The following is a 27277-nucleotide window of genomic DNA, read 5'->3' as shown; positions in this document are numbered from 1 at the left end:
GTTGAGGGCGTTCAGATGTATACTGGTAGCGAAGGCTCCATAGACGCCCATTGGTCCAAAAAATGGCGGCTCATGGGCACTCCAGCGCCCCCTGGATTTTGGGGGGCAAACTACGCAAACGTAACGTAGAATGACGTCACGCATACGTATGCTTTTGGCGCGAATTATAAAGCGGTCTTTCTGTAGAAACCGCGTTTTCGAGCCCGTATCTCTCGAAGGTTGCTGCCTTTCAGCGCGCCCCAACCTTTGCCAGTCAAATGTGCTCGAGTTCCTGCTAGTTATGGCCTTGTTAATGTGCAATTGGGAACGCAATGAAAGTGACTGGTAAAGGAGGGGCAGCATAGTAAGGCAGCAACACTTCCAGACACTGGCGAAGCATGCATGATTCGTAGTGCAAATACTGGTGCTAGTACTTTTGAGAGCTTTTGAGTACAGCAAGGTATGATGCACAAAACACTGGCTCAAGTGCACAGTTCGCAATAGAGTGTACGGCAAGTATGGTTTTCATAGTTGCATATTCATTGTTTATTGCAGCAACCAAACAAATACAGTCACAAAGCACACCCTTGGCACACAAACAAAAAATACATGTCACAGGCAGCACAAGCAGTATTGTTTAAGTTGGCTAATCATCTCAATAGTCACAGTGCAGATAGGAAAAAGCCCTGAAGTGCCACGAACGTTGTCAGGAAATTGAAAAGTATAGAAAACAATGCTACGACAGCTTCAATTGAAGCAAACATAACATGACATAAGTAGGCGCATCAACACAGACCATAGAGCACACTGGGATTATTCTTCACATTTAATTTCTTCAGCTGAAAGAATATAGCAGGTGCGTTTACATCTGCAAGGCAATGTTAAAGCCAGCTTTAGCACCCTCAAACGTGCTCAACGTAGGAGCAAATACCATACATTGAAAAAGACATGAAGCCAAGTGCGCACAAACGGGTTACAGCTATGAAACACGAGCGAACAGCCCGGCGAAACCATATCGAAGCTATCGCGCATACCTAGAGCAGACGACACACCTGTGAAAGTCCAGCGGGAATCGGTGTAGCGTGACACCAATGGTACTATCCACGCTGTCGCAGTGTACCACGGAGCATCGTTTCTTCACATGCCGCAAGCTCATCTTGAAATGAAGCGCTAAGCGCTTCAAAAGAAGAGCGCGAAGCGTGCAAAGCCGGAAAAAGACTGCGCACTGGCCGCACGCCGAAGGAAACGACAAAACCCAGAAAACTGCCGCAGCGGTGCAGCGGGGTGCAAATCTTACCGAACGGTGACAAAGAAGCGACGTGCAAGGACGACGAAAACTTCGCAAAAGGAGCATTTTGAGACCGGCGAGCTAAATTTATACGCTTTACCAGGCGCGCCATCGCAGACAGCTGGCGATAAGAAATCGCTTCGTAAGCTCCCGTGTGGCCGGGTTAGCCGGGTATCGAAACAAGGCCTGCAAAGACGCGCTGTAATGCACCGCACACTCATGAATAGGGGGCAGGTCAACAGTGTTGCAAAAATACAAAATTTGCCAGGTTTTAATATAATGACTTACCTCTTTCATAAAACAAGGTGCTAATATATTTTTTCTTTTCTATTGGCAGATTACATTCCAATTTTGTAGTTTTATTATTTATTTATATGAGTGTTTTGCCCCCCCATCCTCTGGTTGTGCTGCAGTCGCGCTAAACCACTTTTCGGCCCAGCCTTCGCCACCACTTGGCTGAAGTTGCTGAAAATGGACGAACAGCTGGCTTGCTTCGACCCAGCGGACTTAATGTTCTTATTTAAGACCCACAAAGACTGCGCGGCGTGCAGTTCGGCGCGGATATTTTTTGAGCCGGGAACGCAGCGCCTCAGGGCTCTTCAGTTGACGCTCGGATGGACTGACCGGACGGCTGAGATCCCCAAGTATTTAAATTCCAGCAGCAGTGACCTGGAGCTCACAGACCGCATAGTGAAGGTCCTGACCGATATCAAGCCGAAAAGCGCCAAGTCGTTCAAGGCATTCGTCGCAGGCACTGCCAGTCGCCAGGTAGGCCATGTTCGAGTCCAGCGCCTGCGTTCATTTCGCTTACCATCCTTTCGGTACATGGCGCAATGGCAGAGGTGCCAAAAGAGTATTGGGCTGGTTTTTAAAGGTGAAAGGCTATTAAAAGCAGTTTAAAAAGTGGTTGTGATGGGTCGTTTGATGCGTGTAATGGAACACTGCACGGGCCATAATTATTCCTTGGCTACATACTAGAAAAGATCCCGTGGTACTAGAAAGATGTTTGAGTAGAACTTGTAGGGCCAATTGGTCCATTATAAACTGCGCTTGTGTGCGTCTTTGCCTCTTCGCCGTCCGTGTGTCGGATGCGCAGTTTTCTTTGCACAATTTTTGGCCTGCTACTCTCTACCGTTACCCGCCCAAGCCCAGCTCGGTTTCTCTAATACATGTCCGGGCACAGCCAGAGTCTGAGAAAGCTCTCACCTATCCGGCCAGGCCCGAAACAACACAAACTTCAACACAGCAGCTCTTCTCCTCCATGTTTCGTAGTCTAAATTCTCAAATGATATTTTGCTCTGTGCTTCCCTTGCCTCAAAGGAAGGGCAGCCCGTATCTCCCTGTACAGCTTCGCGTATTGTCTTTCCATGGGCTTCTAAAGCTAATCTGCCCACAGTCCTTTGGTTAATCTCTAGTCTTTGTACTACATCTGATTTTAAGCACAGTGTCGCGTTCACAAAAGTCAGTCTCAGGGCCATTACACCCTTCCACAGTCCTCGTACTACTTCATATCTATTCTATCCCCATAGTGCTAGGGGCAGCTATGGCGTATAGGTAGAGCATCCACCTCGCATGAAAGAAGACCGGGCTCAAATTTCTGTTCCTTCCCATTCTCCACCGGAAAAAAAAAAAAACACTCCGAGTGTCGATTGACTTGCATCACCAGGCATAGAGTGTGGCCTGATCTTGGTGACTAGAGCCAACAACACAGTCCCTCACCAGAACAGGATTTGGCCACCCCAGTGTAGTACTTGGCCACAACCTCTTATAGACCTCCTGCATGTTTGCAAATGAACGAGGTGGCACTGAGGTCTTTAGCCGGCTCGTGGTAGGCAAGAACCCGGGGAACAGGCGTTCCAGGGAGGTCTTGAGCGCGGGTTTTCAAAGCTTGTAGGTGCGTTTTCAGTTTCTTCGACTCACAAGATGGGTTCATGCATTGAACTTAGTAATTTCGCTCGAAGTACACAGGCTCACGTTGACCACATACTGCGTGTTCAGGGAAAGAGCTCAGCACTGAGCATTGTGTATGTGGTTGGTAGTAAGCAGAAAGTGTTGCTGCCGTTGATTTCTACTGTAGGCATGGAATAAAATCACCGGTCTTTGACACACTGTACAAGCTAGCATGCTGTTTCTGCAGGACAGTAGTGAGAGTAAGCTCTGGCACTCTTTCGGCCGAGCAGATGAGTGCTCACCGTCTGTTGACACACCTGCCACGTAGTGCGTTGCCAGCTAGCGCTGCATTTAATAGCTTATCCCCAATATGTCATTGCAGTGTTTCATCCAAGAGCTTGTTAGCTTACTCCCTTAACACATCAGTTGCGGAGCAACTTAGGAGGTTGAAAGAGTTTGCGGCGGAGGTCGCAAAAAACCAATCGCTTGCACACTATGTGTGCTGGACGCAGCTAGGCGTGCTCGCAATTGTTACGCATGCTTTATGTTATCCTTCGCCCGCCATTGTCATGTGATAACGAAAACAAAGACCAAAAAACACTACAACTCGGGCAATTCCCGCCCCGCAGCTGTTTTGTTGCAAACACGATTCGCGATGGCGCACAACCTCATTAACCAGCTTATGACGCATCATAAAATGAAAAGAGCTAAACATGCTTACGAGGCTTTTCGCACATGTTAATGTGCGCTGTTCTAAACATGCCAACGTGACCGTGCAAGAGCAGCACAATTTATCAGATCTCTCTACATGAATCAATTATAATCATGTCGTTTGTATTAAAAAATAGTCCCACTTAAATATTAAGTGCATCATATAACTTCCACACTCGTTAAATTATGCTGCGTCATGAGCATGAATGCATTCCTTGGTTGCGAGTCAGCCGGCCGGCGTACCGTGCACACCAAAACGGCTCCGGGTGATAATTACGTGCGCAGCTAAATCTGCGCTGGTTTTTTCCTTATGCTGTTTCAAGCATACTATGCTATAGGCGAGTGAGCGTAACATCTTCCTCGCTACGAAACCTTTGCTGCATGTACTGACTGGCAGCGTCAATCGAGGCCCACACTAAGCTTGAAATCGCGGCCTATTGCAGTATTAGTCTGTAAGGAACCTATCGAGGCGGATTTAATCTCTTTTTATGCTACTACGCGGATCCCACAGCAATGCAGGCTGGTCAGTACATGCTGCTTGTGCAGTGTACCGGCACGATGCAGCCACGCCGTTGTGCCGGTAGCTGTGACAGCTACGATAGACGCGGGCGGCCGGAACCTCGTTTGCCTGCTGTGCAACTGACATCAGCGCCACCGCATCTTTGTGATGTCGCGGTGTGAAGGAGGTGTATATAAACAAACCAATTAACCCTTTGCCCTCAGTCCACAGCGGCTGTGGAGCAACTGACCAAGGTGGCAGTCAGACCTGTGACGCAGCGGAGGGTGCCAAGAATCTCTGGCTCCGGACAGGCTGCCATTGGAAACTGAACCTGGCAACGTCTAACGCTAGAACATTATCCAGTGAGGCTAGTCTAGCAATGCTGTTGGAGGAACTAGCGGGTAGTAAATGAATGTCATAGGGCTTAGTGAGGTTAGGAGTATAGATGAGGCATATACGGTGGTAAAACGTGGGCGCGAATTATGCTTTCCTGGATTAGCGGACAGACAAGAGCTAGGCATGGGGTTCCTCATCGATCATGTTATAGATGGCAACATATTGGAATTCTGTCGTATTAACTAGAGGGTTGCAGTTATCGTAATTGAGCTTAATAAGAGGTGCAAACTGAAGCTGGTATAGGCCTATGCGCCTACATCCAGCCATGATGACCAGATCCTCGAAAACTTCTATGAAGACGTGGAATCAGCAATGTGCAGAGTAAACATAATACACTGTACTAATGGGCGACCAATGACAGAGTAGGTAAGAAGTAGGCTGGAGACCAGGCTGTACGCAACTATATTATAGGCTCTGGGAATAACAGGGGAGAGTTATTTGTAGAGTTTGCAGAGAGAAATAATTTACAGATCAGGAATACTTTCTTCTGCAAACGAGAAAAGAGGAAATGGACATGGAAGAGCCCCTATAGCAAGACTAAAAATGGAATAGACTTCATAACATGCGCTCACCCTGACTTCTTGCAAAATATGGAGGTCCTTAGAAAGGTGCGTTGTAGTGACCACAGGATGGTAAGGTCTCGAATTAGCTTCGACTTAAGAGAAGAAACCGGTGCGACGGCAGCCCATTAACGAGTTAGCGCTAATAGGGAAGGTAGAGGAATTCAGGATATCGCTGCAGAACAGATATTCAGTTTTAACTGCGGAAGACAATCATGATGTTCAAACAAAGAACGATAATCCCACAGCTACCATTACGGTGTGCACAATAGAAGTAGGCAGTGGGACGGTTCAACAGGATACTGCAAGCTATCACAGGAGACGAAAAATCTGATTAAGGAACGCCAAAGCATGAAAGCGTCTAACCCTTCGGACGGGTTAGAACTTGCAGAGCTGAATGTGATGTCCAGCTAATTTATTTCTTGGAAAGCAGTTAAATTTATTCATACGGCAGCTTCTCTCTCCACTGAGGACCAAAGCAATAAAAGAACGAGGCAAAACATATTTCAAAACTCTAAGCACATTAGCATGTTTTTTTTTTGCTCGTCCTCATCCTTTTTGTGAAAGATGTGTGGATTTAAGGATGAGCCAAGAAACCCAAGACCTGAGTACTAATTAAATTCTGTTTCACTGTGTAGCTCCTTTCTTTAAGTGCTTAATGAACCTCTCAGTGATAGCAATGGTTGCGACATCATAATTATCTGAGGTTATGTGATCCAGGCAGCGTGGGAATGGGTGCACATCTGGACAGGTTTAAAGCATAGTTCTTATTGTCACTTTTAGTTATGGGGATGGGTTAAAACTGGGAAATTTTTGCACCTACCAGTTGCCACAATATGCCTTCTTAAGTGATGCATAGCAACTTTTTTTACATTATTAGCTCTAGGTTTGCAAAGATATTTGCACCATTAAACTAACTTGCAAGATTCACACGTTTGAAGCTTTACACTGCGAAAATGGTGAGAAAGAAAAGTAGTCCTTTCAAGAGTGTAGCATTACTCTGAAGACCTTTAGGAGACCTTTCCATGGTCATTTCAGATTGGATGTATTTGTTTGCAGTGTCCATTTTTTTATTTTAGTGTATTATAATGAGCTTATAGCACTGCATTCACTGTCATTGGGAAACTAATTAGCTCCAAAATCATTCACTTGTTTCATTTGGAGTGAAAACAAAGCCCTCTCTCCACATTTCTGCCTCCAGCTCCCCGAAATGGTTTCTTAAATAGCGCGTAACCACTTTCTTTACGTTATTAGTTGCAGGTTTGCAAAGATAGTTGCACCATTAAACTAACTTCCAAGGTGCACATGACTGAAGCTTCACACTGTGAAAATTGTGTGAAAGAAAGGAGTCGTTTCAAGGGTGTAGTATTACTCAGGACACCTTTTCAAGGTCATTCCAGATGGGTGTGCATTTGTGTGCAGTGTGCATGTTTTCCCATTTTAGCATGTTATAGTAAGCTGACAGCACTGCATTCACTGTGATTAATCAACTAATTTAACTCCAAAATAAATGCCTTTTTTCACATTTCCGATTCCAGTTGCAGAAGAACATGTGGCAGTTCCTACTGGAACTTGCCACAGTAGACGTGGAACCGAGCATTGCGAAAAGTGGCTGGGCGGTTGGCGCTGGCACGGACTTCAGCCGCAGCAGCACAGCAGACCTGTCAAAAATGTCCTTTATGCCAGTAGTGGCGTCGACTCCCATGCTGGCAGCTCCTGCAGCTCCTCCATCTGCTGTGCCACAAAGGAAAGCGGCGAAATGTTTATTTCAGGGTGACGAGTGTCCTGGATCTGAGAAGGTGGACACCTTGGATGAAACTGGAAGTGCCATGAAGCAAATGGTATGTGCCTGTGGGCATGGTCCTCTTCACCTACACTCTTTCTGCCCTGACACTGCAGTGGCTCTTGTGTCCATGCTGCTCCCTCTACAGAAGACAGAACCATGGCTTGGCTGTGAATGCTGATCTGTAGGTTCACTTCCCCATTCTTTTCAGTGCAGTAGCACTGCTACCTGCATTCTCGTGAAAACATGATGTCTGATGTCTGCTTTGTGGCAGGCTGCCCACCTGACAGGGACATCCTGACAGGTGTGTGTGTGTGCAGGCACACACGGCAGTGGCACGTTGCTTGACGACCGCACCAGCAGTGGTACAAACACTCCCAGGGATCTAAGAATGTAAAGCAGAGAATGACCAATTCCGTATATGTAGGCATTAACACCATTGCGTCATACCTTTAAGATGGAGCTAAAGTCTGATTTTGCCAGTCTTTGTTTGAAGTCTGCCTGACCTTGAAAACAGGCTCTAACTGAAACCAAAGTGAAAAACCAGAGCGCTAGTGCAAGTAATTCGCATTTGGCTAAGTATACGTTAAATTGTCAGTTTTTTTTTTTCTAACCCCTACAGAGGGTGGCAACAGCTTTGACTTGGCAGGCCCACCAGCAGTTTCGTTACTTTACACATTGTTTCTCAGGAATGTTATTCACAGGTTTAAATTCTTGGCATTGCACTCGACAATGGGGGTTTAATCTGCAAGATAGTGGCAGCGTTTATCTTGCTGCTAGTGAATGATGAGAATGTTTGTGGGCTGCATTATATAACAGATATATTTTTGAGATCTCTGGGGACTGAAAACCTGGATTGTACAGATAAAAATCACTGAACTTGTGCTGTCCAGTTCCGGGACAGCGATACACTCCTGAAAGATTGACAAGGCATCCTGCGTGGCCCCCTTCTTTTTTTTTTTTCTGTAAACACTTCATGCTTATTTGAACGCCTCTGATGTTTTGAATTGTTTTGCAGAAACTTCAACACCACCCCTCAGTGTTAAAAGGGGCATCAGTGTCTTGATGCTTGCGGCCGGAGCGATAGACCACGCGGATGTCATGTTCTTGCAGACGAAGAGCCCACCTGGCAAGGCGGCCGGATAGGCCTTCCAAGGAGGAAAGCTAACAAATCACATGATGGTCCATCACATCAAAAGAGCAGCCATAGAGGTACGGGCGGAATTTTGCAAGGGCCCATACGATGGCCAAACACTCTTTTTCACTGACGGAGTAATTACATTCAGCCTTCGTAAGTGTGCGGCTTGCATAGGCAGCAGGGTATTCATCGAAACCACAGATTCGCTGGGCGAGTACGGCTCCAAGACCAACACCACTGGCATCCGTGTGCACCTCGGTAGGAGCGGCCGAGTCGAAATGGCGCAGTATGGGCAGCGCTGTGAGGAGGCGGCGCAAGGCGTTATAGGCATCATTGCACGCCGGAGACCACAGTGATAAATTGGAACTGCCGGACAATTGTGTTAAAGGCGCAGCAATGTAAGCAAAGCTGCGAATAAACCGGTGAAAGTAAGAGCACTGACCTAGGAACCCGTGCAGGTTTTTGATGGAAGTAGGTTTGGGAAAGGCAGCGACAGTGCGAAGTTTGACTGGGTCAGGACAAACGCCTTCCTTGGAGACAACTTGGCCTAAAATAGTCAGTTGACCTGTAGCAAAACAACATTTTTTCAAGTTGAGCTGCAGGCCAGCATCAGAGAAGCAGGTCAAAACGTGCTTCAGGTGGTATAGATGGGTTTCAAAGTCGGGGGAAAAGGCGACAATGTCGTCAAGGTAACATAGGCACATCTTCCACTTGAGTCCACGCAAAATGGTGTCCATCATCTTTTCGAAGGTTGCAGGGGCATTACAAAGGCCGAACGGCATCACAGTAAATTCATACAATCCATCAGGGCTCACAAAAGCCGTTTTGGGGCGATCGGCCGCTTCCATGGGGACCTGCCAGTACCCAGGTCATAAATCGAGGGACGAAAAGAGCTCTGCCCCTTGCAAACAGTCCAGAGCGCAGTCTATGCTTGGGAGGGGATACACACCCTTGTGTGTAATCTTGTTAAGGCGGCGGTAATGAACACAGAAGCGTATGAAGCCATCTTCCTTTTTCACAAGGACAACAGGCGATGCCCATGGGCTGCTTGAGGGCTGAATGATGCCGTTTTGAGGCATTTGGTTGACTTGCTGTGCAATAGTCTAGCGCTCGGTTGGAGACACGCGATAAGGGTGCTGCCGCAGCGGCGCGTGAGCACCAGTGTCGATGCGATGGGTGACGGTGGAAGTTCGACCCAAGGCACTTTGGTGAGCGTCGAAGGAAGACGGGATTGATGAAGAAGGGCGAGATGCTGTGTTCTTTGTGGTGAAGGAAGATCGGCATTGGTGGAGTGCAAGAACAATTCGGTAGAAGAGGGATCTGGCGTAGAAGCAGGTGGGCTGAGCACATTCGCGGCGAGGGGCGGTGTATCGTCGGTCTCCTCGCGGATGAGCGGAGATGCGACGGGCTGCACACTGCCGAGGCATTCACCAAGGCGCAGAGCGGTAGGGCAGGAAAACGGGTTAAAGACTAAAAGTATCGAGAAGCTAGCGTACATAGTCAGTATGGTGTATGCAGAGGGAGACACTTGTGGTGCGCAAAAGTATGGCCTGGAGTAAAGGGGACAGTGTCGTCACCGATAGAGTTGCAAGACAGGTGAACAAGAACGGATGAGCATGGGGGAGTATTGATGTCTTCGGCGGCGAGGGCTTCAACACAGGCAACAGAAGGAGTAGCGTCCAGCAAAGGATTGGGCAGAGAAGGGAACCCGACTTCTGCTCGAGCACAATCGATAATAGCTTCATGGCGGCAAAGGAAATCGTAGCCCAGAATAACAGGATGGGAACAAGAAAGCAGCACGACGAATTCTATCGTGCGGAGGGAGTCCTGAATCACAACTCGAACGGTACAGGCTGCGGACGGCTTGATGTGCTCAGCGCTGGTCGTACGCAGAGATAGTGCAGCAATCGGCACCTTACCTTCTTCAACGAACGACAAAACTTTTCGTCCATAACAGAAATTGCAGCACCGGTGTCCCTAATGGCCAAGACAGAAATGCCCTTGACAGAAACTTCGATCAGATTAGCAGGGGATATGTGAGGCCTTGCAAAATTTGACGGGGGCGCAGTTCTCGCCTCAGGAACTGCGGCACCTAGTTTTCCTCCTGAATGGTAGTGGGGCAACGTCGCATAGGAGAAACGGAGCAGCGCCTCAGCGAAGGTGAATGAGGTCTAAAAAGGGCCGAATGGTCAGGATAAAAAGGACGACTTTGCAGCAGCTCAGCAGGCCCGGAGTACTGACTCGTGGAAGGCCAGTACGGGGGAGCTTGAGGAAGTGGCACATAGACTGGGAGACGACGACGGCAAAGTTGGGCCACATGACCAGGCAAGCCACAATTGCAGCTGATAGGCCGGTTGTCGATGGTGCGCCAGGGATTGCTGATTTGCAGAGCCGGCCGTAGAGGAGCCGCTGTTCGCGCAGGTATTCAAGGCTAAGGATAGGTAGGCGGTCAAAGTATGGCGACGACGTCCGTGTATGTCAACGGAGCGGCGATAGGGGGTGGTGTTTGGGCGATGACGTCAGCGTACGTCAGTGGAGCGGCGACAGGTGGTGGCAGATGGGCGGGTGGAAGAGTCTCGGCAACCTGCTCTTGGATGGAATGTCAAAGAACGGGAGCCAAATATGGAGCTCGCTGTGTAGGGCTTGGCAGAAGAGAGAGCTGACATGCCACTTCTTCCTGAATAAAGTCTTTGATCTGTTGCTGCAGGGGGGAGGTGTCAGATGCTGGCATCAGCCCAGCAAGCGACTCAACCTGTCGGGGGTGCTGACGAGTCAGGAGCCTCTGCTTCTGCAGGTCCTCGAAGCTTTGGCAGAGGGTGACGACTTCAGCAATGGTGCACAAGTCGCGCGCTAACAGCATCGGAAAGGCGTCGTCATCGATATTCTTCAAGATGTGTTTAATCTTGTCAGCTTCCAACATATTGAGGTTGATACGTTTGTATAAGTCAAAGACATCTTCGATGTAACTTGTGAAGCTTTCGCCGGCCTGCTGAGATCGTTCGCGCAAGCATTGTTTGGCACGGAGTTTCCAGACAGCAGGACGACCGAACACATCGGCGAAGGTTGTCTTGAAGCAGACCAAGTTCGGATGTCCACCTCATGGTTCCAATACTGCAGGTTAGCCACGCTGGTGAGATAAAAATTACGTTATTTAGTTTTGTCGCATCGTCCCATTTGTTGTAAAGGCTCACTCGCTCGTAGGACATGAGCGAATCTTCGACATCTTGCTCATCAGTCCCTCTGAAGATGGCCGGGTCCCGTTGGCGAAGGGAGCCGGCGCAGGTAACAGCTGGGCCCACTTGCACGGCTTGATGTTGAGCGTCGTTAGGCATCACAGGTGGCGGGAGAGTATGGTTGCTCAATTCCAGGGCTGTACCCAGCACCTCCACCAAATGTAAGGCGGCGGTTTATTCAAAGGAGCTTGGATACCGCAGCGGTGGCCAAGTGGTTGAGCATCCGCCTCGCATGCGGGAGGTGCGGGGTTCGATACCAAGTGCCGCCGGGTACCCACCTGTGATACAATGGGTACAAGCTTTCCCCTGGTCTGGTGCTCGGCTTATTAAGGGTGAAATGCTTGGGAAATGGGTCTTCGACCCCACCTTGAGAATTTGAAAATACCTTTTGTCATGGCGCTCTTTGGCCATAGATGCCCTTGCGCCATAAAAATCCATCATCATCATCATCAAAGAAGCTGGGAGGACGGGAGCAGCAGCGAAAGCAGTCCGAGGGCAGCTAGGTCGGCACAGACATTCATGGCGATAGCAATACGGCTGAGGCCATCTTCTTCTTTGTCACGAGTCATCTGCTTTGTCTGTCATCTTCTTTAAAAAACAGTTATCAGGCTGATCTTTAGAAAATGGATGTGCAAAATGGGATGACTTTGATAGTGCCCTCACAGATAGGGTCGAAGATGTACAAGGGCATGCAGGTAGACTTGTAATTTAATATTATACAGTTGTGCCCTATTAATAGGATCTGCATTAATATGGACTACTCGGATTATTGACAATACTTTTGTATGCCTCATTAATATAGAAATTCGCTATCCAAGGCTATGGACAGTGTGAAAGTGCAGAAAACCCGTTCAGGTCTATATATTTTTGTTTCATTAATAGGAACACCAGAAAGAACAAAATCTTAACTTCCTGTAGTAGATGTTTGATTTCCTCTATTTTAAGCGCAGGGCAACAGTGAAAAGCAGTGTGAAAGTGTGAATACCTGAGTTATGGCCTTTTTATGGGGTTTTATGCTTCACAGTGTGAAGGTGTCCAGAAAACGCACCTTAGAACTTGCCGTATTGCAGAGTGGCTATGTAGAAAAAAAACTTGAGGGACACTTAGCTCCACCTTATTTGACATGATAGCAATAATGAGTCCCTGCAGTGGCCTACGGTCCTCTTTGCGTATTTCTTCACAGATACGGTCATTCTCTACTTTACATCTTTACATTCATTGATCACAGGAGTCCTCATACCACTCCTGCCACAGTGGTGCAGCGGTTAAGCGGTGCACCACTGCCTCACCAGGTGACTATTTCAAACATGACCACCGACGGGGCTTGCAGACCCAGGTTGCTCTTCCCGAGCAACCTCTCGCGACCAGTCATTAATTAAACTGCCTCTTACCATGGTGGGCAATTTGCTCACAATCCAGTGGGCAGGTTGTGATATGTCACAAGATCATGTGACCTAGGTGGCAGGTGGGCTATCTGCTTTTTCGCTCATGATGCCAACAACGCCGACACCAGATTTTCTGTACAATGGAAGCCTTAGTGCTATTACATTAAAACTCTGCAGGATGTCCAGAGTTGAAAGCCGCATTCAGCATTTGTCAGCTGACTGAATACAGATAAGTACAAGATGTTAATGAGAACAGTCTTAGTAGGAGATGTGTCATCACACCATGAGCTGCCACCATATGTCTCATGGACTAATGGCACCTCATATACTGCACCGCATAATTGTAAAGGTAATGGAGGCCAGGGTAATGCACTTGGAGCTTTCAGGGTTTTGTCTTATTTCTCTTCACTGGCCACCACTTGCACAGAAGGAGACTTCATCACAGTGTTTTCTTTTTTCAAATTTTTGTTGTTCCTTCACAATCTGTTATTACTGGCGACTTACTTTATGGGCAGCTGTGCTCAGGAACCAAAGTATCCAAATTAACGAGTCACAACTGTACCTTGTACAGTTGTACCACTGTACAATGTGCAGTTGTTAAAGAATATGCAGAGTAATAGAAATGAGCCTCATAGCCACCAATGGCTTGAGGGACTTGGCACAGCAGATTTAGCAAACGAGCGTGCAGTAGGGCTAACGTTTAGGGAGCTTAACACCAACGGGGAGCAAATCACAGGATAAGAATCAACGCCAAGCAGATAACATGTATATAATAGGTATAAATTCTAAAAATGATGACTAATACAGCTTATAAATATTAAAACAAGTTCGGTACAGTGAGCAAACCACGTTTTTAACACATTTTTCGATGTAATGGAGAATACCTCATTTTGCAAATCATTGAGAATTCTTGGCACATAAACATAGCATCTAGCATCGCCATATCTTGTTAAAATGCACGGAACTACAAAGTGAACACTAATACGAAGGCTTCGGGGGCCTATGTAACATATTTTAAAAACAGTAAACGAGAAATGCAGTAGCACAGAGTCCACAGGCAAAGATGGCAAAGTGTTGAGAAAATGTTTGATTTGTAATCGATGGACTGTTGTAGGCTATATTTTCTATTATCTTCTTCAACAAAGAATCAACATCATTTTGCCATTAAGTGGACAAAAAGCAAAAAAAGTTTGCCTGTATCGTAATATAATAGTAATAGTATATTTATTTCCCCCATAATATATACAAAAATGATGAAGGCAGTATAAAAAAATGAAAAGACGTTTTAATAAGTTGTCAATAATTTGAGTTAATGAAATACTTGTGCTCTCTGTAGCGCTAACTAATAACAGAGAAAAATAGATGGCACAGATTTGCTCTCACTAAGCAGTTGTGGTAGTGATGGTGTTGCTGTTGATAGGCGAAAGTGGCTGTAGCCGTTTATTGCATTCAATAATAATAATACTGCGAATGGTTGAAATTGGAGTGCATAATATGTCAATACAGTAAAAACTTCTTTCTTACTTTCCTGATTCATAGGCTGAAAATCGCCGGTTTTAAGGCTGAGTCGCACCATTTTTGTCCCTATTAATACATTCCTGGATAATCCCCGCAGAGGGGCGTCTGCAGCTTGCAGGCGTTGGTGAGTGGCGACACCACGGGTTCCCGAGCATCCGCAGGGACATCCCCGCAAGGGGATGATGGTGAACACTGCATCACCACGGACCCAAGCACCCGCGCCTAGCCTGCGTGGCATCGCCGTGTCCGAGGAAAAGGGGATCCTGGTGGTTGAACCGATCCCGAGCGTTTGGTCCTTTAAGGCCGCTCGGCGGAGGCAACACACCACTTTGGCCCCAGCTTCCTGTAGACGGCACCTCCGGCCTGACCTGACCGGGGGAAATCGGCAGTCGCCTTTTCCTGTCCTCCCTTCCGTCTTTCACTTTCCTATCTCTTTCTCACAACTCTCCTGTCTCCTACTCACTTCTTGGTTTTTCCTTTTTTCCTGGCGGCGAGGGTTAACCTTATGTGACCAACTACCCTGAGTTGCGTCATATTTGGTTATAGTTGAGGTGTACAGCTGTCGTGGGCAGGACTTGCTTTCAAGTTCCTGTCCCTTCCCCTTATTGGACTCCGTGGTGGGTGGCTGGCACCATGACCGAAAAACTAAATGTTTTATGGCTCCACCCTTATCCAAACCTGATCGCTCTCTAAAAAGAGGGCGGAACAAAGCAGCTGATTTTTTCTCAAAAAAGAGACAAACATTTTCAAAGTTCCACGTAATCCACAGTGAAAGTGACAGAATACAGGCAAGACTAACATCCCCATCCCTTGTTCAAAATGTTTAACCAATACCTTGGGCCCTGGCTACAAGGTTTTAAAAATGTCCAGTGGCGACTTACTTCTCGAACTGCGCGACAGCATCCAATGTTCCAAACTCTCAAACATTGCGTCTATAGGGGACATCTCTGTCTCTGTAACCCCCCAGCGATCTCTAAACACAGCCCAAGGTGTAATCTCTGAATCTGACTTTATCCATCTCACAGAAGCCGAAATGCTTGAAGGGCTCACCGACCAGAATGTAATCGACGTTCACCGAATCAAGATCCGCAGGGATAACAAAGAAATAGATACCAAACACATGGTCCTCACATTTTACACCAGTACCTTGCCCGAAACGATCGAAGTTGGATACTTGAAAGTCAACGTCAGACATTATATACCCAATCCCCGCCAATGTTTCAACTGTCAAAAGTTTGGCCACGGCTCACAAAGTTGCCGCGGCCGCAAAACCTGCGCGAAATGCGCTTCGAAAGACCACCATTCTGAGGAATGTGGTGCAGCACTGCGCTGCGCAAACTGCGAAGGAGACCATGCTGCATACTCCAGGGCATGTCCGTCCTGGAAAAAAGAAAAAGAAATAATTACCATAAAGACAAAACATTTCATTCAAAGAAGCAAGGAGGCATTTTGCGCTTACGAACACATTCTCTTTCACAGCAAAACCCAACTTCGCTGATGTGATGCACGGGGGCGTAACACCACACAACACTATGGCACCTGCCGAGGCTGGTTTCACAGAGCCTATGGCAGGGCCATCCACGCCCCAGGCAGGGACAGTGAAGGCTGCTCTGCCACCCTCAAAGCATAGAGCGCGGTCCATTGGTCGGGATCCCGCAGGACCTCCCCCCGTCGGGAGAGGCCTGAAACTAACACAACCGTGGCCCCTCCGCGGTCCTCCAGCACCTCGGTTGAGGTGATGGATACAACACCTACTCCGCCTCCTTTACAGAGGCGGAACAGCTTTCTTGAGCGGAAAAAAGACGGGCCCCTCATAACAGGCCCACCACATAAGTAAGCCCCGCTTCATTTCCTCTCAAAAACATAAACATGGCTTTTTTAATTCAGTGGAATTGCAGAGGACTTATGCGGAATTACAGTGACATAGCACATATTTTAGGGTCACTGTTACCTACAGTTTTATGTCTTCAGGAGACCAATCTTGGTCCACAACATGTGCACATCCTAAAACATTATAAAACTTTTAGACGTGATCGAGAGCAGGCAAATCGACTCTCGGGAGGCATTGTGATTGTTGTCCAACATGGCGTCCCTGCTCAAGAAATCAAGCTCAAAACAAAACTTGAGGCTGTAGCAGTCAGCGTTGTCAGCTACAAAACACTAACAATCTGTTCTGTGTACATTCCTCCACACTTTACTTTAAATGCCCATGACCTACAAGAACTGATAGATGAACTTCCAGAGCCATATCTGGTAGTTGGGGATTTTAACTCTCACTCCCCTTTTTGGGGAAGCGAGCGCTCTGACTCTAGGGGGCAAACAATCGAGGTTTTTATTCTCACAAACAATATATGTCTTTTAAACACGGAAAGGGCCACATACTGCTCTCCAACCTCGGGCAATATGAGCTGTTTAGATTTGTCTTTTAGTTCTCCATCTGTTTTTAACGATTTTAAATGGGACGTTATCGACAACCCATATGGCAGCGATCACCTTCCTGTAATAATCAGTTTGTCATCTGCGCCGGAAATCATCCCAACTAAACTGCGATGTTGGAAGCTGCATTTAGCAAACTGGGAAATTTATAGAGCACAAGCCAATTTAGAAGATATAGTTTTAGAAAACCTCGGCATCGACGAGATAAACGAAATATTCACAAACTGTATAATTAATGCCGCACACTTAGCTATTCCTCAGTCTTCGGGAGTGGTGCGACAAAAACACAGAAAGTGTGGTGGACAAAGGAATGCAAGGAAGCAAGAAAATGACAAAATAGAGCTTGGGGCAAATTTCGCAGGTATCCGACACATGAAAATCTCGTATATTTTTAAAAGGCAAGAGCTAAAGCTCGGTACATCTGTCGCATTGCCGAGAAAACTTCGTGGCAGAGTTATGTTTCATCTATAAACAGTCAAATCACATCTAAAAAAATGTGGGAGCAGGTTCGAAAATTAAATAACAACTTCTCACCGTTCACAATTCCTCTTCTGACAACACCTGGCGCAGAAACAAGCATAAGGGAACAGGCAGGCATGTTGGGTGAACACTTCGCTGCAGTTTCCAGTTCATCGCAATATACGCAGTCATTTATAAAACACAAAAATGTAACCGAAAAATGAAGGCTTCCAGTAAGTGGAGGTGAAAACGAAGAATAAAATTTAATTACTCTTCAAGAAATAAACATAGTACTGTCTGCCGGAAAGAAAACTGCTCCAGGAACCGACCAAATACACTATGAAATGCTCACCCATCTTTCTGAGCCTGCCGTAGAAGCACTTTTAAGATTCTTTTCCAAAGTATGGCTTTTGGGGAAAATACCTGAAGCCTGGAAAAAAGCTATTATTGTACCGTTTCCTAAACCTAATAAACCTCCAACATCTCCTAACAGTTATAGACCCATAGCCCTTACCAGTTGCCTCGCCAAATCGTTTGAAAGTGTCCTGAATATAAGATTAACTTTTGTCCTTCAATCCTGCGAACTTCTAGATATCCATCAATGCGGTTTTAAAAAGAGATGCTCCACAACAGATCACCTAGTCCGTCTAGATGATACTGTCTTAGAAGCTTTTATCCATAATCAATACTGTCTAGCAGTCTTTTTCGATTTAAAAAAAGCTTATGATACAACATGGAGGTTCGGGATTCTCCAGGACTTAGCTGAGCTCGGCATCCGTGGCAGAATGCTGAACTTCCGTAAAGACTTATTGTCTAACCGTTCATTTAATGTCCGCCTGGGCTCTACGCTTTCGAGAAATTTTATTCAGGAAAATGGAGTACCTCAAGGCTGTATTTTAAGCACTACCCTCTTCGTTGTAAAAATGAACTCTCAGTAAAATAATCCCGAGGTCCGTTATGTACTCAGTCTATGTAGACGACCTTCAAATAGCTTGTACATCCTCCACTGTATCAACATGTGAAATACAAATACAATTGACTGTAAATAAACTAGCAGCATGGGCGGGTAAAAATGGTTTCCGGTTTTCCCCACAGAAATCGGTGGCAATTCCGTTCTCATTGAAACGAGGATTACAGGCAGATCCGACCCTACATCTGAACGAAATCGAGTTGCCCGTAAAAAATGAGCACAAATTTTTAGGTATAACATTTGACAAAAGACTCACTTTCCTGCCTCATATTAATGCATTAAAAAAGAAAACTTCCCGATCACTGAATATACTCAAACTCCTTTCACATTAACACTGGGGTTCTGACAGTGCAAGCCTTCTAAAAATTTACCGCTCTGTGGTACGATCCTGCTTAGACTATGGCAGTATAGTATATGGTTCAGCAAGGCCATCGTATTTGAAACGACTCGACCCGGTGCACAATTTAGGTTTACGCCTTTCAACTGGTGCTTACAGGACGTCACCTATAAACAGTCTTTATGTTGAAACCAACAAGCCGTCACTTACAGACAGAAGAGCCATGCTCACATGCTCGTACATTCTAAAAATTAGTTCACTGCACAAACATATTTGTTACTCCGTTGCTACAGAGTGCCCATCTAGAGTACTCTTTAACAATAAACCGCAAGCTACCCATCCACTGCTCTTACGATTCGAAGACATGTGCCAGAACCTTGGCGTACTAGACATATTGCCAAGCATTTTTCGTAGGCGAGGTCCACTTCCGCCATGGTACAACTTTCTGGAAGTCTGTGATCTCACTCTTACAGACTTCCGTAAAAAAACAAATTCCGCAAGAACATATCATACAAGAATTCTTCACACTTGAAGAAAAATACAGTAATTACGCAGCTTTTTATACAGACGGTTCAAAAACAGACGCTTATGTTGGAAGTGCAGCGGTACACGGGAATTGGAATAAAATAGTAAGACTTCCACAGTGTGCTTCAGTCTTCACTGCGGAATGTTACGCTATCTGTGTAGCCATTGATAAAATAGTAAATGGGAACCTCGCCAACAGTATTATTTACACAGACTCGCTAAATGTGCTCACAGCCATTCATTCTAGAAATGCAATAACCCCGCTGCTTGGCAACCTCATACACTATATTACAACAGCCCTAGCTCAAGGAAGAAACATAAGACTCTGCTGGGTACCAAGTCACGTCGGCATAAAGGGCAATGAAAGAGCAGATTTGTGTGCTGCTCAAGCTTGTGGCAAGGAAATAAAGAATGCAAATGTGCCCTATAAAGATTGCATGAAATTAATACAATGTAAGTCAAGGAAAATTTGGCAGTCCACTTGGGACAGCAAAGTAAATAACAAGCTACACTTAATAAAACCAGTGCTCGGTGAATGGAAGTAATGTGTGCATCAGAAACGTTTCAATGAAGTCATTATCTGCCGCCTCCGTATAGGCCACGCACACATTATTCACAACTACCTGCTAACAAAAGAAGATCAACCAGTTTGTGCATGTGGAGATGAACTTAGTCACACTTTAATTTCATGTTCGAAACTGGAAAAGCTACGGAAAAAGTGCTTCTCTCCGTTTTATAACCAACGCATCCCTTTTCATCCATCACTGCTCTTAGGTGAAAATGCATTTGTGGACATGTACTGCATTTTTTAGATTTTTAACAGAAGCTGGTGTTCTTAAAAATATGTAAAACACGACCCAGTACTTTGCCTGATGCACCTCAGCCACTTTTGCATTCCAGAGAAAAGGACTGAGGTTTTTTATTTTGATTGTTTGGGGGCCTCCAGTCCTTGCCCAGCCAAGGACGGCTGATGAGGGTACCCAGCCTCCTTTGAAACCTTTAATATCTTGTTTTGCTCTCAATACTGGGCAGATGGATATAACCTTTTAGGCATTCCACACCGCCATATTTTTTATACCTTTGTAAAAATCTACAGAAAACAATTTCTTATACCTTGAGCTTGGCGCATGATAGCCTTAGTCGCTTATGCGCCATTAAACTCAACTCAACATTCCTGAATAACACGATTTTCTGGCTATTGTGCTTAAAGTTTTGGCAAATTTAGGTCGGGTAGTATGTTAAGCAACCAACTGAACATGTACAAACCATACAAGTGAGCCAAGAAGGGGGTCTTGCGACGTGAAAAGCTGGAAAACAGCGGCAGTCACCCATCTGGGTGGCTTCTCTGCTGTAGCCAGGTGCAAAGGGGCGAAACATGCACGTACACACACACACACACACACACACATGCTTGCACGCACACAAAAATGCGCAAGCATAGAAGCAGATTGCTCCTGCAAGGACGCGACATGAAGAGAAACGTAGCGGCTTCTTCGGGGTGCCTGAGGACAAAGGGGCAAAGGAAAAGGAGAACAAAGGAAAAGAAAAATGCTGCGATAGTCAGTTGACACAGTGGTTTCATCGCAATTAATATTTCGAAGGGGGAGAAGCATCTGAAAAAACTGAGTACGTGATTTCGGTCACTTTTGCCATTGCCGTTGAGAGACCGCATGTGTTGCGAAGTTCTTTGTGCGCTTAAGACAGCACAAATGCGGGCTGAATTCTATCAGCTTTAGAAAAGGCATTGTGCCACGGAATTCCAGTCGACATTTTAATGGAGTGAAAATGTCAATACGTCATTGTCCCTCATTGAACAGTTGTATTTTTCAAAATTGGGCAGTTTGGATCATGTTTTCCCGGATAATACTTTTTTCCCACATTTTTTTTTTCATGTATCAATGATTTTTTGCAGTATTTTAATCATTGAGGTTGTTTAAGGTTAATGGCAGTTGATAATTCAACATTTGGCGGCCATAATTTTTCCTAGCAGCAGGCATTTCCATGCGTGATCTCGGGTGTTGTGGGTATGGAGTTTGGAATTGTTGGAGTGAGGCAAACTAGGAAATTTTGTTAACTGCATTTTCGTTTTGGCTTATAATATCCAAGGAACCTCAAATTATAGCGAATTGACTCAAATGCAATTTCTAATGCTTTATATAAATACCATAGATTATTCCAAGCATGCTTTTTCTATTACTGATAGCTTTGTAGATTTGTGTTTTTTGTGTTGTTCCGTACCAGTGTACACTAGTTCAAGTGAGAGGAGAATAAGAGCTGGTGCCACATCAATTTGTCACTTTGTTGCAATATGTTTCTGTGGCAAGAAGTAAGACTGAAAGCCCTTGAAGATTTTAATACTATGTTACAGTTATAAATCATCCCGCTGTATATGGGTTGAAAAAACTACTCCTAAGGATCTGACTGACGTGGCTATTTGAGTTTTTTTTACTTGCAGTTAAGGTCATTATGGATATATCACATATGAATAGATTACGCATTCTAATGGCACAGACGGCAAGTTAGATGTATGGCGGCAGCATATACTATAGCTTGACGAGAAGCCTAAAAGTTCGAAACATGGAAGAAGGAAAGAATTTAGGAGCAGTCGTTACATCACATATTTTGAAGCTGGTAGTGAGGTTCCAGCATGCCTGTTGGTTTGTCATCTTGGCGTGCTTGTGCCATGAAGACCAAGCTGAGGAGACTATCTCTAGTCGCGTTAAGTCGCCGGCAACTCACAGATGCGCCTGTGATGCAGATGGCGCCGCTGTGCGGTAAGCTAAAGAATCCCTGTAGTCCTTGCAAAAACACAACTTCCCGCACACTTTTTATCATGCAGCTCAGATAACGAGGGCCTCTCGTAGCTGTTCCTTCCTTCATGTTCAAAACGTGGCAGCTTCAGCCACTTCTGAAGTGAGTAGACAACTAAAAATGACCATAATTTTTTTTTAAGATTGTGGCATCGTAGCGTTCTTGTCATTTGGTGGGAAAAGAAAAGCTCAGCATCTCAACGGTGAGGGAGATAAGGACAAAGAAAAAAGAAACATGTGCCGACTACCAGCACAAATTGTATATAGTCAGCGCTTGTTGTCTCTTCTGCCTTCGTCCTCGCATCATGTGTCGCGCTGAATATCAAGGTGTTAACATACCAAGAGGCCTAGCTATTTGGCTTATTCCACATGAGGTAAAATTCTAGGAGGCTTGCTTTCTGTTCAGGAGCTGTTTTCATGCACCCTGTGGCAATGGACTTACAGAATTGTGTTGAGTTTAGCTCACATGAAAAGATGCAGCAGTCCAAATTTTTATTAAAATTCATGGGTTATTGCTTCAAAAGCACAATGCACAACTCACTCAGAATAGTGACACAAAAAAAAGTTGTTGAATCAGCCCATGATACAGTTGTTAAATCTTCATGTGCAGAGTATGCAGTGAAAAATTTTATACCCTCAAGGGTGAAGTGGCTTGTCACATGAAAGTACTGATTAAGTGAAAGTACTGATTAAAGCAATTGGAAATAACGGACGGGTCATGTGAAATGCAATTATTAACAGATAATTGACTCTGCTCTTTTTTAGTTTCGCTGAGGTACCGCCAGAACTCCTCAGGTCTATCCTTTAAAAACCTCGGGAGTGAGTGAGTGAAGTATTTTGCTTTTGCTTCGGATAATTGAGAGGCTAGCGCAGTTTTAAGGGGTTGATGGGTGCTATTGAAATGACCGCTACGTTTAGCACGTTTTAGCTTGCGATGGATATGAATAATTTCTCGTGTCATCCATGGGTTCTTTTTGTTAGTTTTTACACGTCTGTTTGGTACATGAGTTTCGAGGCAAGACTGTACAGTTTCCATGAAACACTTCCATAATGATTTCACATCACCACATAGATTATCAGAAAAATGCCACAGGGTGTCCAAAATGGCTTGGTCACTGGCTCGTGAAAAGTTTTTGACAGTACGAACAGGTTGTTGCTTATGGCCTTGTCGATTTGCTATTCGAAAGGACAAGTTTACGACATGATGATCAGAAATGCCAGCGTCTACCGATACCGTATAGTCAGACACATTCCTGTTGACAAAGATTAAATCAAGAGTAGAATGGGCATTTCCAATTTCCCGAGTATAATCAGTTACCGTTTGCACAAGATCGCACGTGAGCATAATATCAGTCTGAGGGTTTTCAATAACATCAAAAACATATTTTGGGTTACTCCAATTGATTTCGGGAAGATTAAAATCACCAGCAAGAATGAGGCGGTCTTTTTTAAGCAGGCATAAGTGATCGTAAAGCCTAAACAAATAATCAGTAGAGCACGACGGTGCTCTGTAAACAGCACACACTGTGAATAAATGGCCCCAACAATTTACTTGGATAATTAGGCTTTCATGATCTGGGATTTGATTGAGGACTATGCCGTTTAGGGTGTTTTTTAATACCACTGCTGCGCCACCGCCCCGTGTGAGTCGGTCGCGACGAAATATTTGGTGGGAGCTGGGTATCAGGATGGAATCACAGCATCATGCAACCAAGTCTCAGTGATGACTGTTATGTAAGGTTCATGCACTAAAGGAAGGTACTCAAGCTTATCTGTCTTATTGAGGAGACTCTGGGCATTCACATTTAACACTCTCAGTTCATGAGTATTTTCGCCTGCTTTCTGTCAGTCATTCGTGGAATTTGCTGCTGAAGGAATCGAGCGCTCATATTTTGTTTCATTTCGCGATGGAAGAGCCACACGCTCATTTCGTCCCTCATCCCAGACATACAACACGCCGTCAACTTTCAGCTTATCGTGAACAAGGCTCACGCGTTTCTTGGCATCACGTTCTATCTTTGAACTTTCCCACAACAGTTTACGTTTGCGCAGCGTGCATTTGCTATAGTCATTTTGGACATAAGTATTCGACCCCTTGAGTTTTTTAGAATTTTGTAACACAGCCTGCTTTTCCGTATACGCCATCACGGGTCTTCGGTTCCCTTGTCGTCCAAGACGATGTATACGTGCAACAGATTTGCATTTTATACCAAGTTTTGTTTCAAAGATCCCAGTTATATTTCTTAAAGTGTCTTCGTTTTCATCGGAATGCTCATCAATACCATGTATGATAACGTTTGAGCGTCGGCTACGATCTTCGAGATCAACCAGTTAGTTCATGGCAGCGGTTGAATCTACGAGAGAAGCCACAAACGAGAAATATAATTTGGTAAGTTTTGCTTGCTTTTATGGGTTGCGCAACTCTCTCGTAACCCCAGCTGCGGGCGACTCCTACGTGTACGTTTCGTGGTGTTTTATAAATACATCGCCTATAAAGTGAGGCTTCATATTTTCAGAATAGTGTGAGTCCGGTTGTTATTCACAAGGGACAATATCATAGGCGCACGGTGAAAGCAGAAAACTGGCTTGAAAACTGTTCATTCATGTATAGTTATGAGCGCTAAGCGTACTTCTCAACACCCCCCCCCCCGCCTCCTCCAAGCGATGCCGGCTGCCACGAACCCCCCTTTGTTTGTAAACCCGGTGTTTGTATATAGAGCACCAACACTTCGTGAAAAATTCTCGTGCCGCAGTTCACTTCCGCCGAGCTCCGGTCACCCTTCAAGGGAGCGTCTTCCCCGTGTACTTCATTAGTAGGTTGCTTTCTCACCGTTGTCAGGGCTCGTACGTGAACTTGAGCAGGCAGTAATGCTGGGCGGCGTCTTGCGCGGCGCGCATCATTTGCTCGGGGCATTGAGCGTGCATTCGCGTCGTGGATCGTTTCTTTGCGGCGTTAGCAGTTCTAGCGGCACTCCCCTTCCTCGAGATCTCGCGTGTCTTGTCATGGAATGAAGTCATTACATACCGAAGTCGCATGACCAATTGCCATCACTAGCGCGAACCATTGGTCATATATTAACGGGCCACGCGTGACTGAACCGTCCGACGCATTCGCTTGCAACATAATCTTCCACACCCTCCCTTGCACTTACAGACGACGCTGAAACTAGTTTAACGTTGCGCGAAAGCCGCTTGAAACCTTTTTTTTTTTCCTTCGGAATCACCAGGTGTCCACGTGCGAAAGCTGCCCGGGAAGCCCCCTGACCTCCGGGGAGACCTCCTTGGCGGCCAGTATTCAAGACGGGAAAGCAGCGGCGCATCCCAGCGTGGCGGCCACCTTGTACCAGTTGGAAAGCAAGCTGGAGAGCCTCCGGCAGCACTTCACCGCGACCGCCACCATCGTCGAAGTGGAGGACAGGACACCGGAGCAACTGGCCAGCGCGGCGCAGTTCCGCGAAGTTAACTACGCTTGCAGCCGCCTCGGTGTGGAGACCCAGCGGCTGTCGGCGGTGCTGGCGCGCCCGCAGGCAGATGGCCAGTGGCGTGTGACGCTCACCGCCCAGCAGGCCGCCGATTTAGCCGCCGGCGCCACGGCCATTGAGCGCGCCCTCGCGTTAATCGCGGTGCGCAAAGGCCTGACGAATGGATAATTCAGTCAGGGTGACACAATAAAGCCGGCATCTGGCCGTGCTGTCTTGGGTTCATCGTATACCACAGCGCCGAAAACAAGACGTAGACTGAAGTGACCACGCAAACTAAATTTACTCAGGAAAGTTAACGCTACAGGACACTGGTTAACAATTTCCTTTCTCGCAAAGCTCTTTGTACTGCGAGAGATGATATTGTGCGCCGATGCTTAATGTTTTTACCCTTTATTTTTTTTCTGTAATTACTGCTATTTTTCTGTGGGCTTTATATTTTTACTAAAATAATTTCTGAATGAATCCTTTTTGATCTATTACTTGGTTTCATTGTTATTGGTTAAACGTTTAATCTGATGCAGTATGGCTTAATGTTTTGGTTCGCGCTTTACGTGCTTTTCCTTGTTCTGAATGCTTAGGGCGGGAAATCTGTATTTTGTGCACGGCTTTGCACTAGTTCAGCAATGCCCTACAGCCCAGCCACGCTCGCGAGCATCAATGCTTTTATGGGCTGGTTGGTATCGTGTATTTTTTCCTGGCAATAAACACTGATTGAAATCTATTGTTCTTCCGCCACAAATAAGTAGTCGGTTCTGAAATCACTTCCGTTAACTAAACAAAGATAATCACAGACAAAAATGTGAGCGCTAGTTCTGTGATTTGTTTAGTAGAGTGAGACCTGTTAATTCTGAAATGAAAATATTTTCATCCGGTTACGGGCGAGAGGGCCGATCGAGGATGAGGTAGACTGGATTCAACGGAGCAAGGCAGGAGAATCGGCTCGTTTAGAGATACATTTTTAATGGAGATATGGAATAAACCTGGTTATGTTTCACTGCTTGCAGATTTTGATTTCAAAAACTTCTGGATATACGTCAATGCCGTTTGTGCTGGAGGACGCTACAGCAAGGCGGACATTAATAGAGTACAGTAATTGAACGATTGTGACCACCCCACATACTGCGCGGGTCCATACGGGACGGAGAGGCAAAGACACCGCTAGACTTAGTTGGAACAAAACGGATATATTCAAGAAATACTTGTTAACAAGTACATGATGCAAAGACTGGGGTGCTGACATCTTTATATATACCCATCGCGGACTAATAAAGGAGAGTTGTTCGGAGGTGCGAATGGGCCGTTGACTTCGCAATTCTCCGCCTTCCCCGACGTAGTCGGGTGCGGCAGGGCATGGCATGTCGCTGTGTTTGCACGGGAGTCTTCGTCGGCAGGAACGGAGGGACTGCGGAGTGGGCCTTGTTCGTTCGCTCAGGCTCGTCTTTCTCCCCCCGATGGCCTGGGCGCCGGAGGAGCGACTCGCAGCGGTGTCGCCTCGGGCCTTGCTCGTCACCCCACCGACCAGTTTTCCTCGTTTTCCCCCGTCCATCCGGGCGATCCTTCTTTCCAGGCAGGAGCGTCTCCCTCGCACTCCTCTCAGCGCCGCCACCCGTCTATCCGGGCGATCCTTCTTTCCAGGCAGGAGCGTCTCCCTCGCACTCCTCTCAGCGCCGCCACCCGTCTATCCGGGCGATCCTTCTTTCCAGGCAGGAGCGTCTCCCTCGCACTCCTCTCAGCGCCGCCACCCGTCCATCCGGGCGATCCTTCTTTCCAGGCAGGAGCGTCTCCCTCGCACTCCTCTCAGCGCCGCCACCCGTCTATCCGGGCGATCCTTCTTTCCAGGCAGGAGCGTCTCCCTCGCACTCCTCTCAGCGCCGCCAC

At 46.2% G+C, this 27277-nt stretch overlaps 1 protein-coding gene across 1 annotated transcript; it reads left to right on the top strand.

The window, feature by feature from the left end:
- The first annotated feature begins 1705 nt into the window (after positions 1–1705).
- Positions 1706–26120, top strand: LOC144116186 (uncharacterized). Its single transcript, XM_077650905.1, has 3 exons — positions 1706–2035; positions 6862–7164; positions 25145–26120. Exons 1-3 carry the CDS (start codon positions 1739–1741, stop codon positions 25565–25567), a joined length of 1023 nt encoding a protein of 340 aa, XP_077507031.1. The 5' UTR covers positions 1706–1738; the 3' UTR covers positions 25568–26120.
- The last annotated feature ends 1157 nt before the right edge of the window (positions 26121–27277 follow it).

Source organism: Amblyomma americanum, chromosome 1 (genome assembly GCF_052857255.1).
Source record: "Amblyomma americanum isolate KBUSLIRL-KWMA chromosome 1, ASM5285725v1, whole genome shotgun sequence".
In the NCBI taxonomy this organism is placed as follows: domain Eukaryota; kingdom Metazoa; phylum Arthropoda; class Arachnida; order Ixodida; family Ixodidae; genus Amblyomma; species Amblyomma americanum.
The sequence above is the reverse complement of the archived record's forward strand: the minus strand, read 5'-3'. Positions and strand labels throughout refer to the sequence as shown.